The following is a 14410-nucleotide window of genomic DNA, read 5'->3' as shown; positions in this document are numbered from 1 at the left end:
AAGTGGCCATGTATCAGGCTTGGGCTTCTAGACACAGCTAACAGTGAACACACTGAAGCTTTTCAGTAACGAAAAAGTTAGATAGTAAGTTAGGCAAGGGCATGAGAGACCTGAGATCTGAGCCGAGTTCTCTCACTCCAAGCTGAGTACTTTTACATGCTAATTCTAAGATTTCTCTTTGGTAGCATGTAGTCAGCATTTTATTCCTGTTATAATTTCAAATTCAGAAATTTGTAACATATCCTCTTATTAAAGCATGATTGGAAAATATTTATTTTTAAGGCAAGAAAATGAATAAATTACAAGGACAATGACGGGAAGGCCTGCCAATGCCCAGAAGCACTACTAAGAAATCCTTAATTAATTAATCAATGTTTTTAAATCATTCAGTTGGTCAAACAAATGTTAGAAATGTCTTCAGAAACCATTACTATTGGCAAAGTATTAAAGTCGAAGTTTATTTTTCATGGGATTCGATGAGGAAAAGCTTCAGCCAAAACACTACCATTCTTCCACTCTTACCTGAACTCACAGAAGAGCACAGAATCAGAAGGGTAACAAACAGCAGTGTCTGTAAGGGTCCAGGATCAGGATGCATAGCGCCAGATTACGGAAGTGGGCAGGACAGACTTCCAGAGGAAAATCCAGGCCTTGGCTCACTAAAAGACATCCAAAGAAGCAGAGAAAATCTAAAGCACAAAAACAGTTGAAACCTTTTATCGGAATAGCCAGTGTTGTGAGCATGACGGCTGCCATCTATTTTGAAAGCTCAGTGCTTATAGACAGCACCCAATAAAAGGTACTCGATCCGTATCTTCCCAATTCACAAACTGATCTCTACTCATTAAAGTTAGAAGTTTTGCCCATTCTTCCAAGGTGCTAAGATACCTCTTATCACATAGAACCAGTCTACCTTTAGTGCATTTCTGTTTGTACATCTCAAAAGTATCAAACTCAACAGAACCAAAAAGCATTCCTCCTCTACATTCCTTAAAATAGAAGTAACAAAAACAACAAAATAACAGCTAACATTTGCTTAGTATGTGCCAGACACCATTTTGGTGTTTTGAATATATTAACTTGATCTTCACAACCACCCTATGAAATAGGTACAGCTGAGTTTCTTCCGTTTTTCAGACAGGGGACTCAGACTCATGAATTGTCCAAACAGAGAGATTCAAGAGCAGGCCTGTGTGGGGACTGAGCTTGGCATGTCTGCAGAGCATCCAAAGACCAGTGCGGTGGGAGTGGGATGAGCCAGGAAAAGAGCACAGAAGATGGCTGGGCCAGATCCTATCCGGCTTCAAAAGATAAGGTAAAGGTAAAGATTTTGGAATTTATTCCAAATGTGACGGCCAGCACTTAGAGGACTTAGAGAAGAGCAGTGATGTGATCTCATTCGTGCTCTAAAAAGATCCCTGGAATGAACTGACATTTTTCCAAAGAAGATACATAGATGGCTAACAGGCACATGAAAAGATGCTCAACATCACTAAGCACCAGGGAAACACAAATTAAAACTATGCTGAGATAGCACCTTATACCTGTTAAAATGGCTATAATCACCAAGAGGAAAAACAACAAATGTTGGAGAGGGTGTGGAGAAAAGGGAACTCTCACCCACTGCTGGTGGGAATGCAAACTGGTGCAGCCACTATAGAAAACAGCATGGAGATTTCTCAAAAAATTAAAAATAGAAATACCATACGACCCAGCTATCCCACTACTGGGTATTTATCCGCTTGAAATCAACAGTTCAAAGAGATTTATGCACCCCTATGTTCACTGCACCATTATTCACAATAGCCATGAAGTGGAAGCAACCCAAGTGCCCATTGACTGAAGAATGGATAAAGAGAATGTGGTATATATATACAATGGAATGCTACTCAGCCATAAAAAAAGACAAGATCATCCTATTCACAACAACATGAATGGACCTTGAGGATATTATGTTAAGCAAAATAAGCCAGACAGAGAAAAACAAACACTGTATGATTTCACTCACATGTGGAAGATAAACTAACGCATAGACAAAGAGAGCAGTTTAGTGGTTATCAGAGGGGAATGGGGTTGGGGGTAGGCATAAGGGGTAAATGGGCACATTTATACGGTGACTGACAAATAATAATGTACAACAGAAATTTCACAATGCTATAAACTATTATGACCTCAATAAAAAGAAAGAAAGAAAAAAAGAATGACGAGAGAAAAAATTTAAAAAGATCCCTGGAGACTACACTGAAGTGGGGCAGGAAAGGAAGAGGGAGATGAAGTAGGAGGTAATGGAATCGCTCGGGAGAGAGCAGAGCATGTGGTGGGTTAGACCAGGAGGTGGTGAAAAGTAACTGGATTCAGAATACACTCTAAAGGTGGAACCAACAGAATTTGCTGAAGGCTTGGATACAGAGTGTGAGATAAAGATGTGTCAAGGATAACTCTTAGCTTTTGGTGTAACAGAATAAATAATAGCCCTGTTGACCGAAATGGGGAAGACTGGAGAGGAGGAGGCAGACTGAAGAGGGGCTTAGTCTGAGCTCTGTTTTGACCAAGGTGAGTCTGAGGTATCTATCAGGCATCCGAGGACTACTGTCAGGTCAACAGCCATCTAGGAGTCTGGAGCTGTGGGGAGAAGTCAGAGCTGGAGATGCAGATGTTAGACCTACTAACACCTAGGCGCCTAGATGCACTCTAAGGAACATAGGTAGAAAGAGGAGAGGAGAGACCAGCTAGGAGCCGTGGGTTACCCTAACCTTCAGACTGAACAGAGGAGAAGGAAGCAGCAATGAAGACTAAGAAAAAGTAGTCAATGAAATAGTAAGAAATCTAGGAGAATGTTATATCCAGGTAGAAAAATAAAAAATATTTCTAGAAGAATAGAGTGATCAACTGTCCCAAACACTGCTGAGTAGAATAAGATGAGACACTGTGGGAGAGGCATGACGGAGATGGCTGATGACATTGACAAGAGCGGTTTCAATGGAGAAGGGACAAGTCTGATGCTCAGTTCATGGTAGAATGGGAAAGGAGGAGATGAGAGAGCAGGCACAGAAAACCCCTTCAAGGATTTTGTATAAAAGGAAAATAGGGAGGAGTGCTGGAGATGGATGGCAATCAAGTGAAGGTTTGTTTTTGTGGGGTTTTTTAATATAGAGATAGGATACCACATTTAGCAAAACTAAACGTTTCACAAGGGGCCAGCCTGGTAGTAGTTAAGTTCATGCACTCTGCTTAGATGGCCCGTGCCATCCCCCAGATAAGGCTCATTCTCCCTCCTCTATGCCACCTCTACACCTGGGACACCCACCGACCACTGCACTCTCCACTCTGTTCTGCAGTTTATCTGGTTACATAACTATGTCCTCTTTGAAGGCAAGAATGGCTTCATATTCAACTTTGTAAATTCTAACGCCTAGCAGAAAACAGGCACTTAACAGACGGTTCCTAAAATGAAAGAAATACCTTAACATGATGCAATTCCCAGAATTACCTTAAAGAGTGGTATTTAGAGAACTGTCATCTCATCTGAATTCAGCATATTCTAGATATATTGTTTACTCCTTCATTCATATATATGATTTTAAAAATCAGCAAAAATATAGTAAGTGCCTACTCTATGCCAGGCACGATGCTAGGCGAGGGATCCAGAGGGGTGGTTATGTCTGCACATTCTCCCTCACGTTCCTGTTTGGCCAGGGCTGGACATAAAGTCCATCACTATTGAATACAACAAAATGTAATGACAGAGTTACGTTACTGACAGTTTAGAAATGAGAATTTTACATGCAAATTCTTTTATGCAAAGCAAGGTGAATTCTAACCATTGATAAAATTGAGTAATACAAAGCAGGCACCTTAGGTATGCTTTTAATAAAACCAATAATATCTCCCAAGGTCTGCTCACATCTCTATGCCGGGTGCTCCAAAATCTACAAGCTGCAAACTCAAGTTTATCTAGATCACAGACTATCAGTTCACGGAGTGCCTTTTAAATTTTTTCTTGCTGACCTCTTTGAAAAAGTGGGAGAGGATATTTTGGTACCACTCATTGGCAGAATAGGCCAGCTGTGTGAAAACTCTTTTTGGTTTATTTGAATTCTCACTTGGTTCAAGGGTAAGAACTGACACACCACCGGTAGGCAGTCAGGGCAAAGTCAACATTCAAATAACTTGTTAACAGGAGACGTTTTCCTGAGAGAATGAGGACAAGGAGGAGTAGTTCTTTTTTTCACCAAATCTTTCCTCAGCTATTTATTTATTACAAAGCAGTGAAACAAATTCCAGAGTCAACTTTAACCCTAGCACATGCTGTACCGAGTTCCTTTACAGCTGTCCTTTAAAACTTCACAGCTCATTATTGCTACCTAAATACTAGCACACAGGACTATCCTTTATTAACTCTATCTTTCTATTAGGCTAACATGCTGTCAGTTGATTTTGGAGGTTGGAAAGAACTTATGACCATAACAGGCAACAAATATTTGTTGACTTGGTTTATATTTAACCACAGCAAGCTTGTTGGGCTTGTTTAAGAACTGGGATAATGAGGACAAGGACCTGGGTTCTGTTGCCATGTGGGTCAGGTAGCTTGAAGTTCCGTTCAACAGCCACCAATAGCAACCTAGTCCAACCTACAAATAAACATCACAGACCACAAGGAGGGTGAGATGATGGATGGGTCAGAGTACATCCATTAGCACTATAGGAAAATTTGTCCCATGCTATGTCATTTTTAAAAGGACTATCTTTGTTAAAAAAGGACACTCTTTTTTTTTTTAAAGATTGGCACCTGAGCTAACAACTGTTGCCAATCTTTTTTTTTTTTATTCTTCTCCCGAAAGCCCTCCAGTACACAGTTGTAGATTCTAGTTGTGAGTGCCTCTGGTGATGCTATGTGGGACGCCACCTCAGTGTGGCCTGATGAGCGGTGCTATGTCAACGCCCAGGATCCAAACTGACAAAACCCTGGGCCGCCAAAGTGGAGCACGCGAACTTAACCACTCGGCCACAGGGCCGGCCCCAAAAGGACACTCTTAATGATATCAGTGTTATTGCTATTTGACTAGTAAGTTACCAGAAAAAATTAAATATATACATATATATATATATATATATATATAAATTTCCCCTGCATTGCTCTAGCAAATGAACAATTTTGTTTGGCCAAGTTTACCACAACTGACCAAGATTCCTGCCATCTTCTTATACACAGGTCAGAGGCCTTAATATCTATGTTATTAAGCCTACACACATATAGGCTAGGTGTGTAGTAGGCTCTGTCATCTAGGTTTGTGTAAGTGCACTCTATGAGGTTCACACAATGATTAAACGGCCTAAAGATGCATTTCTCAGAACGTAGCCCATCAAGTGACACATAACTGCACTCTCACACAAAAACCAAAAACAGAATTCTGATTTAAATCATATCAGATGGAATAGAATTCTCTCTTAAATCACACTGTCATTTTTCAGACTTCAGTGTTTTTCTTACTTAGAATTTTTTTTAAAGTACCCAGTGTTGTTAACATAATGCTAGGTGATATTTTAAACAAAATATTCAAGTTTTTTTTCACATATTCTACAATGAATATGTTATTTTACAAGTAGAAATTGTTAACAGAAAGTTTCTACAAATACTCATTGACAAAAAATACACACTCAGCATAGAAAATGTGGAAAATACCTAAATGTACAAAAAAGAACATGACAATTCCACCATTTACAACACATCGATATATATATATATTTTTTAAAGATTTTATTTTTTCCTTTTTCTCCCCAAAGTCCCCTGGTACATAGTTGTGTACTCTTCGTTGTGGGTTCTTCTAGTTGTGGAATGTGGGATGCTGCCTCAGCGTGGTCTGATGAGCAGTGCCATGTCTGCGCCCAGGATTCGAACTAACGAAACACTGGGCCGCCTGCAGCGGAGCGCGCGAACTTTACCACTCGGCCACGGGGCCAGCCCCAACACATCGATATTTTAATGCATTTCTTTCTAATCCTTTTCATATATGTGTATACTTATATAACCGAGATCATAACATATATGCAATATAGTTTAAAATCCTGTTTTATTCATTTATTATCTAATAATCATTTTTACTCATTAAAATTATGCATAAACATAATTTGTAACAGCTATGGATACTTTATTGAACAGATGTACTTTAATTGACTTACCTTCCCTCTCAGATAGTTAGGCTACCTTTTTTTATATGTGTGTATACACGTATTTTTTTTGCTATTACAGATAACACTGCTATGAATATCTCTTCTAATTATGTCCTTAGGATAGATTTTTTACAGTGGAATTATTGGCTCAAGAAGTACAAACATTTTTAAGACTTTTAATATATATACATTGTCAAGTTGTTTTCCGAAAAGACGACAACAACATATAGCCCTCTCCCCAACAACCACCATCAAGATATGATGCACAGAGGGGTAAACCCTGTGCACCAGCAAGTGATTGAGACCCTGTGGGGGACTGGAATTGTACCCCATACATCTCTTTGGCATGAGGATTATCTTGGGCTGGTTACTTTTAAAAACTGCAGACATGAGAGAAACTCTGAAAAGTAGAAGTTACCCTTTCTTAAGAGACAGTTACATTTGTCAAGGAAATCTCCATCTGTAATGGTATCTCCCTCTCTGTACCAGGAAGAAGTGGGGATGACCTTATCTCTAGAAACTCTTAATCAATGTGGAAGGCAAGGACTTAAATCTGCATGATAACCTTACTCTTGTTTACTGTACTTTTCTGATAATCTCCCATAACTGACTCCCCCCGCCCAACATCTTCCTTTGTCTTTAGTTGAGGATGGTATTTAAGGTGAGAGCTTCTACCACTTTGGTGAGTTACTCAGTCTTTCTGGGTCTCTCCCACGTATACATATTATAAAGCTTTGTTTAATTTTCTCCTGTTATTCTGTCTCACGTGAATTTAATTTGTAGTCCAGCCAGAAGGACCTAGAGTGGGTAGAGGAAATGTCTTCCTCCCCTACAATCCTTACACCGAGGGAAGCAAAGGGTGGATATAAACATGAATTTGTACAATTAATTAAAATATTTGATAGGGCATAAAGCAACATGTTCTGTCTAATCTATTACGGATTTTTCTAACTATATTCCTACTTTGCATAAAAGTAACTGCAAAAGGAATGAAAGGAATGGACAATGCAGGTCACATTTCTCAAACTTTGTCAAACTGAACTTTCAGTTACAAAAAACACCATGAACATAAAATCTCTGCTTTTTACCCAAAATTCATTTTAAAGTAGGAATAAGAGGTCACTGTTATACTGTGTGGTTTTGATTTATAATATGTATTTCCCTAAAAATAAATTTGTATGCAAAACTGCTGATACCTTATGGGAATATTTGGTGGCACTGAAAATAGTAAATTACCACTCATTTCAAAACTTTGTTCTCCCTTCTTTCCTGCTTTTCTTGTCCACAAAGCATATATACATACACTTCTACTTCCCTAAACTACTAGAGGTAGTAAAATAACTCAATGGGTTGGATTTTAAATTGGGTTCAATCTTGCCTTAATATTGGATTCTGGCAAAGGCCCAATCAATTCCCTACGTGAAAAACAGAGTGTTAAGGCTTATCCAAGTCACGGTCTCAGAAGGAATTAACATGACCATGAGGAAGTCCTTCTACCTCCTTCATATCTTCAGAGGAAGTTAATGGCCAACATAAACTCCATTTTTTTCAGTGCAGTTCTGAATGGCTGATTTAAACATCTGAGAAGATGCTTAGTGGTCCCTTTGCTCCCAGGAAAGTAGCTGGTAGTACAGTCACTCCAGGAAAAAGACTGCAGGGTACAAAATAAATAAAAACAAAACAGAACAGTTCAGTGTAGTACCCATTAAACCTACAAATCAGGGGACAACTCTTTCCTCCATGCAGTAAAGACCTTCGGAGGGCTCCCCCACTTTCACATGGCACGTGCTCCTTGAGTCCTGGTCTGCTGCTCCTAAAGAACGCTGGTCTCTCCTAAGTTATGGGGCTTTCTTTTGCTCTCCTTCACATCTACACAGCAGGCAATCTGTCTTGTATAACAAACTGTACTCTCCTGCCATCCCAGCCAGAGGAGCAGTTCTGTTGGCAAAGAGAAGCCGAAGGTATGTATGCTTCGTCTTAGAATAAGAAAGGAAATACTTCTCTAACATTTACTTAACTTATTGTTCAGGTTGTGAACCTAATGCTTTTATAACCCCTTCTCAACATGCTGCCAGAATAATCCTTTGGGAAAAGTCTTTCCTGAATTTCGAGATTTGATTCCTTTGTTTTCGAAGCAACGCCTCTGCTTTCCTAAGGATAATCAAAGCTGTCTCTCTGGACCATCCTCCTCCCTAGGCTCCCATATCAAACTTCCTTATAGTTTTCTTTCAGCCTAGGAAATAACTTTGATTAATCTGTGAACCAAAACTTGGCTTTGGGATCAGTACAGTTCTTTAAAGTAGAAAATTCTTTAAGTTAGTTTCCTTTTTTAAATGAATCTGCATGAAACAGTAATCACTTGCTTTTAAAAAAAAGATTGACCCTTATTTTTAAGGAGTCTATTTCAAAACGCACTGTCAACTGTTAATTAAAAAAAAAAGTTTTCTGCAGTAACTAAGCAAAAGAAAAAAATAAAACTTACTTAAAACTTTTAAGTACTGATTAATTCAGCACAATTTCAGTTAGGGAAGTCAAACACACCATACGCTTTTTTTAACCCGTTGAATGACCTTGACCTTAATCACATCCAATTTCAAACCTCCTGTCAAAGTTTTCTTCATTCTGAAGATTTGAATAATTTAGCTAAGAAGCTAACATCATTTCTGGCACAGACTTAGCAAACAACTCTACTTTTTCCAGGAAATATTCCATCAATTAATTCTGTACATAGGGCTTCCACTTGGGGCAAGATCCTGTGAAGTGTATGAAGAAAAGGAAGAGGAGGAAGGCAAAGTTCCTGAACTAAAGGTTACTCAGCCTGAGAAAAGAGGGCATGAGCACAATCAACCGTGGACGAAAGAAAAGTGCATTGAGAGGGTAAAAAGCATGAAGAGAGGTCAAAGCAGAGGAAGTCATCTTCTAGTCCACAAATACTTAGTGCATGCCTACTATGCGTCAGGAAGGACGTCTGCCTTTACGAGGCTTACAGTCAGGCGAGGGAAGGCCACAACTAAAGAAGCTACACAAACACCTACTTATCTAACAGAATGACTGGACTTTTTGCCTTAAGGGCTCCTGCAAAGTTATTCCGCTTTTTGGATGTCTTCTTTTTATTCAGCATAGCAACTTTTTCTATCAGAAACTAAGTGGTACTTTGACATTACAGCTTTGGGCAAAGACATCCCCACCAATTTACATGACACCACGGATTTTAGTCAGAAAATATCATATCGAAGAATTTGAATGGCCTGCTATATTTGGATGAACCCAAAACATTGTGCTTTGTGCACGGATGCCAAGTGAGAGGGAGACAGTGAGCGTTTTCTCTCATCTTCTGTCTGCAGTGTGTGTGCACCATTTCCACGCATTGTGGAGCACTGCTGCGTTTAGCCTTTATTTTGCCATAAAGTGTTTTTTTGTGCTGTAACTTTGTCTTTAAGTGCAATGTGAATGCAAGATAACTATGAGCCTTAAAAAGACTTCCTGTCTGGAAGTCGATTTCCTGCCTCTCCACCACCTTCCAAGGACTTCCTCACCAGCCCTCCTTCAGCAGCCACGCCCCCTGGTCTTCCCTTCCTCCTTTGCTGAGCACAATAAACTCACTGCATCACATTTAAGAACACAATGTATTTATTTACTTTCAAAATATTGTTTGTCATCTATGTGAATTTGTTCTTATTGCCCGGCTGATTGATTTTCCTCTCTGTGAAAACTGTTCAGCTATCTTGGATTGGGATGGAACATATAATTTTTTCCATCAAAACTGATGGAAACAGCTTTTGCTGAGAGACAAGGCTTTTAGGAAATAAAACTTTTCAGGAATTAAAGTAGTTCCGTTAGGAAGGGATAGGTGAGCCACAGAATAAAGCAAGTAGAGATGCTACAGGAAAAACAGGAGGGTCACTTAACCTAGACTTAGTGGGCTGAAGACTCGTCAGAGGAAACAAGGGTCAGGTGAACCAGATGGATAAGCTTGTGGGGGTGAGGGGGAGGGGGGCGAGGGGGGGGAGGGAGGAAATTCCCAGCAGAAGGAATGGCGTGTGTGCAGAATAGTGTGTGCTGAGGCAGAGAGAGCAAGGAAGCAGGGCTGGAGAGTAAGAAGAGGAGGATAATGAGCAGTGAGAGGTGAGGCCACGTAAGTGAGCAGAAGTCGGAGTGTAAAGAACCACATAAATCAGGGCAGGGTGACTGGCTTTCAGCCTGAGAGGGGAGTATTCATGGCTGGAAGCAAGCAAGGGACAAGATCAGACTTGTACCTTTGAAAAGTCCTTTGCGCTGCAATGTGGAGAATGATGAAGAGAGGAAGAGAGGTTAGAGGACTGTGGGGAAAGAAGATGGGGACATGTACTAGAGAAATAGCAAGGGATGCATTTAAAAGATTTTCAAAAACTTTTTAAGACATGGACGTATTCAGAAGATACTTAAGAGGCAGTACTGATAGGACGTGGACAGTGAATGCTCTGGGCTGGGGAGGAAGACATCTCTCAGACATCTTTGTGATCCATTATCTGACCGCTTCTCTGTTTCCCACTGCTTTGGCCATAAATAAAGGAATGAAGGCTGCTATCCAGATTTCCGCCTTGGACAAGGGAGTGAGTGGATGATGTGCCTTTACTAAGACAGGAAATACATGAGAAGCAGCAGGGTCTTCCCCGGTTTGTTGTTGCTGTTTCGAGGGTGGCGGGGAACGGAGAGAGTGCATCTTAAAGTGTGGACATAATGAGTTAAGTTGGACATAAGTGGAAGTCTAAGAAAGATCTAGCAGGCAAGCAGGAAGAACCCTGAAGCGCTTAAAAGGAATTTGGGAGGCAACAGCAGACAGAAAGAACTGCTGCTCCCTATCGAGGAGCAGGTATCAGGCTGAATCCTAAAAAACCCCACTTTGGAAGGGGGAGCAAGTCCTCAATTCAAAATAACCTAGGTTATCAACAATACTAATAAAAAAAATTTAAAAACAAAAAAGGAAAAGACAGAAAATGATATTCCAGGGATAGAATCAAACACTCAAGACTTTTTAAAAATGAGTTTCAAAATGTCATTGAATTTCACACTCATATACCTTTCAAAGGTATGAGAATTTAGGGTAATCAGACACATTCCTTAACTATTGACTCGCTCATGCTCACTGAAGCCTTTGATCAGTGACAGCCTTCAGGCTGTGCACATGGGGGTCTTGAAAAATGAGAGCAACAGCTGGCATACATCCTTCAGTGATTTTGCTGGAGGAGTGGGTAGGGGCAGGAGCAGGGTGAGAAAAGGAGAGGCAAAGAAAGTGCTATCCTGAATCCAGTTGCAACAAGTACACCATCTAATAGCTGGCACGTTCATCTCTGGGGTTATTCTCGGTTTCTTTAGAAACTAAAGAACCCCTTAAAGCAGTCACGTGCAATGGACAATGATGCATTCTCTGACCTACCAGGTAGCTCGGAGGCAGTAGGAGGAACATATAAATCTTATAAAGTAGAGCTGCAGGATATCAAATACGGTGTATGTAAATAACTTGCGGTACTCCCTTCTTCCCAGAACCCAGCCCCTCGGGATGAAACGCAGCTCTTCACAATACCCATTTTATGGGCACTTAATGATGGTGCAATCGTTCAGATGAATTTTTTAAAAAATGTTGACATCTACAGATTTCACAACCCTTCCCCCCTTCTCCAGAGCCTCAATCGAGTCGGCCAAGCATACAAACTGATCCCGTTGCCTGCAAAAGCATTTCCTTTCACTGTGTACCATCAAAAGTAGAGGAAGAAAATGGAAGTGACTGGGAGTTATGGCACCAAAAGGGCTAAATGAGCAAAGAAATAATCAACTCCACATGAGCCACTTCAGCTCCAACACAATGCAAAGGGCCTAGGACTAACCCCAGGAAAGGTCATTGAGATCAAAGGTCACAAGCAGAAAAAGGCAACAGTGAGGGGCTGCCAGCTGCAATAGGAGTCAATGTGGTCCTAATTACACACCGAAAGAGAAGGGGTCTCAGCGAGAGCGGAGTTAGGCTCCAGTCACAATATTTGTGTGTTTTAAAAAAAAGTCAAGTGTTCCTGTTCCACTCTCTTTCAAAGAGACTATTTCTTCCTGCTTCTAGAGCACAGGAAACCAAGAATTGTGGAGATAAGATAATTCTGGCATCTACAGTGAGTTGTACAGGAATATTATGAATATTTAAAAGCACAGCTGCATACAAACAGTGAAATTCTAAAAAAGTGATTTGGGACAGATTATTAAAAAGACAAAATACAGAAGTTTCAAGGGAATTACTCTGCAAGCATCACAGAGTCAACATTTACCACAAATCTGACACTCAGTAGATTTTCCAGTTAGTCACTGGAGTTGGCTTTATGGGAAAAAATAAGAGTTATGGTGACCATAAAGCATGCTAAAAGCAAAATTTTTAAGTTTGCTAAGAACTAGCTAAACTCAAACAGACTGATATTGTAAAGATCCAGACAGACATGTGGCTAACCCTCCTTGATGGAGGAGGAGGAGGAGGAATATGAAAACATGTGAAAAAGAGCTCTAGATAAGTGTTAGGTAATAAAGTGAACGCAGTTGTTAGTAAGGCCAGTGCTTTGCTCAGACATTACCAATTGAAACAAATTCTCTCTGGCAGTTACTAAAGACTCACGCTCACCGGCTTTGGTTCAGATTTCACTTTAATAACAAGGAAATAAACCTCAAGAAGAATCTCATTTCCATGAAATATATTCTAATGTATACAGTCAAACATTTAGGAAAAAGCAAAATAAAAAAAATTAGAAATGTAAGAAAAATATCTTTGCTACAAATAAACTTGAACCAATGCTGGTTGAGGACTGCTCCTCCCTCACACTGACTTTATATTACGTTACCTGCTGAGTTATAAGTTTCCTAGAGACCTGGAAGGAACATAGTGATACCAGTTTCCAAGTACCTTATTCTAATTTTAAATTTGGCTGCATAAAATAATTGAAGGAGTCTAGATTTCTTAGAGGCCCCTGCTTTGTTCAAACTGGTGACGGGAATTAGGTCGGACGTGGCTTCATCAAAGGTGTCATCTTACCATGGAAGAGTGGCTGTGCATTGATAATGCGACTCTTCAAGCATGTTCACAAGCGGACACACAAGTCAATCACAGATTACTATGCAGTCAGTGCATAATCACCACAAACGGATTGAGAAGTCTAAAGATAAGTAAAAATTTATATTGGCCTGTGTGAAGAAAATCTGCACCCCAGAAAACTTTGGTATGCAGTTAAAATAAAAAAGATGATCAACATACAATGTCCTGATGAACCAGAAAATAGAAAAACATATCAAGTAAGATCATGATATCTTTCTAAATGCAGCACAACATAGCATGAAGTTTCAGTCCAACTGGGAGAGCCTGAGACGCAGTTTTAGCAGTAGGTCCAGCCTGTCTACTGCTTCTAGAAATAAAGCAAAGCTTGCTGGAACAACTCTGCTAGGCTGCATATGCACAAAATAAGAGCTGCTGCATGGTGACATTCCACTGGGCAACAGTAAACAGGATGGTCGAAAGAAACAATTCAAGGACACACTGATACAGGAGATATAGATATATAGATAGATAGAGACACAGACATAGATAAAGACACACACAATACGTACATATACTACTGGAAAACCACAAAAGCAGACAGACTCAACCTTGGAAGATGGAAAAACTCATTCCAAGGACACTTCTCTGTGCAAAACTTTTCAGAAAATCCTTTGTTAATTATTTTCAGTGTCGATGTATAAACCACGCATAAAAATCATTCTCATTATGTTATGATTACACTTGATTTTTAACCCCATAGAGTCTTAACTCCAACATTATCACCCAATTTATTTATTAATGGCTAATTTTTTAAAAATCAAAGAATATCAAAATTAAAAAAAGTGCCATAACGAGTAAAGATAATTCCAGAAGAACTCCAAATATCCTGGCACAGTAACAGCAATGTGAGATTAAACATGCAGCTTCCCAAGGTGATAGACTTCTTTAAAGACAGAATCCTGATGTAGATATATGAGTTCTGGTACAGTTCTGAAGTTTTTTACGTTACACTATACTCACATTTCCTCTGTATAGAACACTAGTCGTGCCTTACATCTGCAGAGCACATTTTATATGTTGACACGTCTATACACCCTCACAGCCCGATTCTTCTTTAAGGACTTGTCACCACGGCTTTTATGCACAATATGAAGGGTTTTTGTTTTGTTTTGATTTTTGATGAGATTTAGAATAGAG

The 14410-nt window shown here is 39.8% G+C and overlaps 1 protein-coding gene across 4 annotated transcripts in view; it reads right to left on the bottom strand.

Annotated features, from left to right (window-relative positions):
* Positions 1-14410, bottom strand: part of CDON (cell adhesion associated, oncogene regulated) — a 93911-nt gene that overhangs the window by 57473 nt on the left and 22028 nt on the right. For all 4 annotated transcript variants that reach the window (XM_070489974.1, XM_014845439.3, XM_014845437.3 and 1 more), the window contains one exon: positions 523-659. In XM_070489974.1, coding sequence (XP_070346075.1) covers positions 523-598 — 76 coding nt within the window. In that variant the 5' untranslated portion in view covers positions 599-659. The remainder of the gene's footprint in view (positions 1-522; positions 660-14410) is intronic.

This window comes from Equus asinus, chromosome 20 (genome assembly GCF_041296235.1).
Source record: "Equus asinus isolate D_3611 breed Donkey chromosome 20, EquAss-T2T_v2, whole genome shotgun sequence".
Lineage (NCBI taxonomy): Eukaryota > Metazoa > Chordata > Mammalia > Perissodactyla > Equidae > Equus > Equus asinus.
The sequence above is the reverse complement of the archived record's forward strand: the minus strand, read 5'-3'. Positions and strand labels throughout refer to the sequence as shown.